Genomic DNA, 6,000 nt, shown 5'->3' with positions numbered 1-6,000 from the left:
TGCCCTGTGTGCCAACCACAAAAGGTGGCTTTGCAGGCCCAGGGTGCATCCCAAATGCCACCCTATTTCCTTTATAGTGCACTACCATTGATCAGAGCCCATAGGGTTATAGTGCCATTTTGGACGCAACCATACTTTTCATGGGAGATGGTTGCATACATCACATGTTTACATGCAGAATACAGATGACATAACAGCAAAGAAATCAAGTTCAAAACGGCTTTATTGACAATGACAGTAGTGTTTATACAAGGCCAGAGCTAAGATGAATCTAAAATAAATCAGATATGAAAAAAGATCCTAGCTAAACATGGATTGATATAATTTGGACTCATGGGCGGACAGGCCATCTGGCTATTCGGGCAAATGCGAGATGGGCTGATCCATTTTTAGCCCAGTGGGCCTGTGTAACTTTTTTATTTTTGCGCAAAATGATCATTATCTGGGTAACAATGAGGACCTCAAGGGGGGAAAAATGGGCTGGTGTGGGTGTCACAACAACAAAAAATGGGCAGGTGTGTTAGAAATGCCAGGGCTGATTTCTGGTCCCAGTCCGCTCGTTTGGACTGGATTTGTTTTATCCCTTATAATGTTGGTTTTGTACCAAACCTGCTAAGTATAATAAATATGACGGAAATTGAGAAGAGACTGAAAACCCCTGATGAGACCCTAAAAGAGCTGTAAACAGTTTTTTAACTTTATTAAAATACAAAACACACATGCTTCCCACGTTGTTCCTGAATAGGCAGTTCATAGCATACATACCGGTACAAATGGAATCGAAGAGTTCATACTAAAAAAAGAAACATTAGGCTACACATCCTTCACAGACACGCAACGCAAGACAAGACTGACTATTCCTATTCCTCTGCTCTGACTAGAATGATCATCTCAAACTGATCATTTCATAAAGTCTGTATAGTAAATATACATGACGTAAATCTTCTTCTGACTACTGGGCTACATTTGAATACAGCCTGAGGTATGCTTTAACTTCAGCATTTGAGACGAAGGTCAAAATCAAAAGCCCCAAAAATACCTGGAACAAAATGATAGGAAATATTTAAATAATGCAGAGACGGCAGCTCCATTTGAAAGTTACATTTTTAAAAACTTAACAAAAAAACGACACACTTAGAGGGGTGCCTAAAAGCCACTGCAGCATCTTGTTCTTTGAAAGATTTGGATTTCAAAATAAAAAATTATAAAAACAGGAAAACGATTGCACCAATAATGCCTTGCCAAAGTGACATACCTCTGGTCGCTTTCCAGACCAACTACATGCATCGCATCAACCAATTGTTGTGTGCCACATCATCGACTGAGCAGTCGGGAATGAGATTGATATATCATATGCTGCGGTTAGCTGATATGTTAAACACCTATCCAGGAATTGAGATCTGGCATGCATCTGCAATGTAGTCAACTAGGAACGTGACCATTATAACCTGTAATCCTGTCAGTTAATGACCATTGATTGGTTTGACCACCAAATAGAACACCAGGTCTAACCTGTCCTTCAACAAACACAGTGACCAAAACAACAACAAAACAACTGAGGAAATTCACAAATCAATATTCCCTTCTTTTCTGCTTATTCTGCTTATTCTGCTTACGCCCAATGTCTACCTCATCCAGTCTAAGCCCAGATAGCTGGAGGTCTTGGAGGGATTGGGCCAGGGGCTTATGGACTTGGACGGGCAGGGGCCGCTGGACCCGGATGGGGATGGGCTTTAGGTCAGGGTCAGACAAGATGGGGTCTAAGGCTGGCAGAGGGAGGTAGCCTCCATCTCTGGGCAGACACAGGCAGCAGCCAGCACCAGCCAGGTCCAGCTCGCTGTACTCGAAGCCAGCCCTCTTGAGGATCTTGAAGTCCACCATGTCCATGGACTCACTCATCTCCACCAGAAGGTTCCAGAACATACAGCTCAGCATGATGCCCATCAGCTGGAGAGAGAGACAGGGAACAGAGCAGAAAGGCCAGTTGCATTTAGACTCTGACACTGGGACTAGTACACAACACAGCCCATCAGCTGAGACAGGGAACATAGAGGACCAGAGAGACCAGTTAGGGTTAGACTCTGATACCCTATTCACTTTATATTCCACTACTTTTGACCAGGGCCCATAGGGACTGGTACCCACAGCCAGGGGGAAATATTACAGCTGGAGATACAAGGACCATGTAACTATGTACTTAAATATAATGCACTGTCATGTGTGTTTCATGTGCTTGTATGTACCTGACACTACAAACGTTGCAGAGGCACACAAATATCCAACTTTTGAATTAAGTAATATCTTACTTTGGTCCCAAGGTGAGCTATGCCTGGGCAAGCCAACTTGAGCGTGCTGTTGTCCATTCCCCAGTGCTTTAAAAATGGACTAGTTCACCTGAGCTGGCCTGATAAGAACCCCCAGTTTCCTTTTCCATTTGAGAAAGTTTTCTGCAGCCAGTCTGTGGTCTACTGAACCCTGGTGTACTGGACTGTCTGTCTGCAACTGGACTGTCTGTCTACTACTGGACCGGACTGTCTGTCTGCTACTGGACTGGACTGTCTGCTTCTGGACTGAACAATCTGCTACTGGACTGGACTGTCTATCTGTCTGCTACTGGACTGGACTGGACTGTCTGTCTGCTACTGGACTGTCTGTCTACTACTGAACTGGACTGTCTGTCTGCTACTGGACTGGACTGTCTGTCTGCTACTGGACTGTTTGTCTGCTACTGGACTGTCTGTCTGATACTGGACTGACTGACTGATACTGGACTGACTGTCTGATACTGGACTGGAATATCTGATACTGCCTGTCTGTCTACTGGACTGGACTGTCTGTCTGCTACTGGACTCATGACCTAATAGTGCAGCGGCTGCAGACTCAGTATGTGGTGTTATTACACGTCTCCAGGGGGGCTCACATAGAAGTCTGGCTGCAAAACTTTCACAGCACAGGAGAGGAGTGAGTCCGGGGTAGGAAATGGAATAGAGAGAATGGATGAAAGAGAAAGAGGAGAGGAAGAGAGGATGGGGGACAAAATAAGTTAGAGACAGACAGACAACAGATAATCAAGGTAGATGGATTATTTTAAATATGTTATTGGACAATAAACAGATATGGCTTATTAACCTATATGGTCCAAATAATGATGATCCAAGCTTCTTTGAAGATATATATAAGAATTTATCAACTCTACAAGTAACATTAGACTCTATTATTATGGTGGGGGATTTTAATATGGTTTTAAATACTTTCTTATGCCATTCTCTCTGGCACCAAAAGTTTAAAAAGTGTTGATGGGGACAGAATGCGATCGGATCATCACATAATTGGCATATATATTACTCTTACAGAATTTCCACGTGGGAGAGGATATTGGAAATTTTATCAAAGCCTACAGGAGGATAACTTGTTTTTAACTAGGACAGAATCATTTATAACTGACTTTTTCAGACATAACATAGGTACAGCAGATCCCCTTATTGTATGGGACACTTTTAAATGTGTCTTTAGAGGCCATGCAATTCAGTACTCATCTATTAAACAAAAGCAATTTAGATCAAAAGAGTCCATATTAACAAAGGAAATTGAAGAACTAACAGTACAGTTAGATAGCAATAAAAACTGTACCATAGAGGCACAGAATATGATAGAGGAAAAATAAAAATAAATGGAGGAACTTATTCAAGAAAGATCCAGTGTAATATATTACAAAAAATAAAGCGAACTGGATGGAATACAGGGAAAAATGCACCAAATTATTTTTCAATCTTCAACATAGAAATGCATACCAGTGGAAGTATACCACTTTTTTTTATATACTCAGAGGACCATTATTAGCGTGTTTTAACCACTCCTATATAAACGGTAGATTATAGGACATAATAAACGGTAGATTATGGGACAAGAAGGTCTGATTTCATTATTACTGAAAGGACCCAAGTGGTATATATAAAGATCCAGTCCGTTTAAGAAATTGGAGGCCTCTTACACTTCAGTGTTGTGATGCAAAAATTCTAGCTAAATGCTTGGTGCATATAATTAAAAAGGCATTGTCATATCATTCATCCTACTCAGACATGTTTTTTTACTTGGACGATACATTGGAGATACGATAAGACAAGTACTGGAAACAATGGAATACTATGAAATATCTGGGAAACGAATAAACGTATTTTTCGATAAAATTTGTAAATTATATTATAAATAAGACTGGTGGAGTTACGTCACAGATGCAGCTAACACAGACATGGAAAAGTCTGCTCTACCCAAAATTACAACAAACTAATTACATCATTATGACAAAAATGGAAGAGGCAAGTAGAAGGGGGAAAAAGTAAGGAACTTGTCTGTCGGCCCTGCATTAAAGACCATAAATGGTTAAAGAAAATTGTGATAAATAAAAACATAGACCAATTTCATTTAAGCTCTGCAGATTTTGCTGTGAGGAGGCAGAGTCATTAGATCATTTATTTTGGTATTGTCCATATGTAGCTTGTTTTTGGTCACAGGTCCAGGAATGGCTGAAGAATTGCAACATTTACCTAGAACTAACGCTGCAGATAGCAATACTGGGTGATTTGAAAAATCATAGTCAATCGATCAATAATATAATAATTATTTTAGCAAAAATTGTATCTTTAATTTACAGTCTGTAGAAGCTATGAGAATAGTTGAAAAATATATGGCAAATAGAAATATAAAAAAATGGATGGTGTTAAGAGATTGATGGGAGGGGTTGAATGGAGCTGAAGGGTGGGACTAATAACAAGATAACCAATGTAAAATATATGGGGTTTGTAAAATGTATATAGGTTCAGACATTTTGTGAAAGAGCACAGTTACAAATAGAAATCAAACTGGATGGACATCAGAAATAGAAGAGGACTGAAAACAAACAAAATATAACTATTGTAAAATAGATTGTGTCTGTAAAATGTGTATAATATGTATAAACTGAAGGTAAAAGCCTAAGTGTATTATTTATTAGTTTACTCCAATTGGGGGAGGGGTGGTAGGGTTTGTGGAGAATAATAAAGGTATATTCTAAAAAAAAAGCGTATGTATGTAGGTATGTATGTATGTACAGTGAGGGGAAAAAAAGTATTTGATCCCCTGCTGATTTTGTACGTTTGCCCACTGACAAAGAAATGATCAGTCTATAATTTTAATGGTAGGTTTAAATGAACAGTGAGAGACAGAATAACAACAAAAAAATCCAGAAAAACGCATGTCAAAATTTTTTATAAAATGATTTGCATTTTAATGAGGGAAATAAGTATTTGACCTCTGCAAAACATGACTTAGTACTTGGTGGCAAAAGCCTTGTTGGCAATCACAGAGGTCAGATGTTTCTTGTAGTTGGCCACCAGGTTTGCACACATATCAGGAGGGATTTTGTCCCACTCCTCTTTGCAGATCTTCTCCAAGTCATTAAGGTTTCGAGGCTGACGTTTGGCAACTCGAACCTTCAGCTCCCTCCACATATTTTGTATGGGATTAAGGTCTGGAGACTGGCTAGGCCACTCCAGGACTTTAATGTGCTTCTTCTTGCCACTCCTTTGTTGCCTTGGCCGTGTGTTTTGGGTCATTGTCATGCTGGAATACCCATCCACGACCCATTTTCAATGCCCTGGCTGAGGGAAGGAGGTTCTCACCCAAGATTTGACGGTACATGGCCCCGTCCATCGTCCCTTTGATGCGGTGAAGTTGTCCTGTCCCCTTAGCAGAAAAACACCCCCAAAGCATAATGTTTCCACCTCCATGTTTGACGGTGAGATGGTGTTCTTGGGGTCATAGGCAGCATTCCTCCTCCTCCAAACACGGCGAGTTGAGCTGATGCCAAAGAGCTCCATTTAGGTCTCATCTGACCACAACACTTTCACCCAGTTGTCCTCTGAATCATTCAGATGTTCATTGGCAAACTTCAGACGGGCATGTATATGTGCTTTCTTGAGCAGGGGGACCTTGCGGGCGCTGCAGGATTTCAGTCCTTCACGG

General features: G+C 40.7%; 1 protein-coding gene across 1 annotated transcript in view; it reads right to left on the bottom strand.

Annotated features, from left to right (window-relative positions):
• Window positions 1-205: 205 nt before the first annotated feature.
• The window catches only part of zgc:110329 (tetraspanin-15), a 30,067-nt gene continuing 24,272 nt past the window's right edge, over window positions 206-6,000 (bottom strand). Inside the window, exon 8 of the mRNA XM_014161670.3 lies at window positions 206-1,947. Within this exon, the coding sequence (XP_014017145.1) occupies window positions 1,573-1,947 (375 nt within the window). The 3' untranslated portion in view covers window positions 206-1,572. The remainder of the gene's footprint in view (window positions 1,948-6,000) is intronic.

The sequence above is a fragment of the Salmo salar genome, chromosome 20 (genome assembly GCF_965601325.2).
Source record: "Salmo salar chromosome 20, fSalSal1, whole genome shotgun sequence".
NCBI classification, from domain to species: domain Eukaryota; kingdom Metazoa; phylum Chordata; class Actinopteri; order Salmoniformes; family Salmonidae; genus Salmo; species Salmo salar.
The sequence above is the reverse complement of the archived record's forward strand: the minus strand, read 5'-3'. Positions and strand labels throughout refer to the sequence as shown.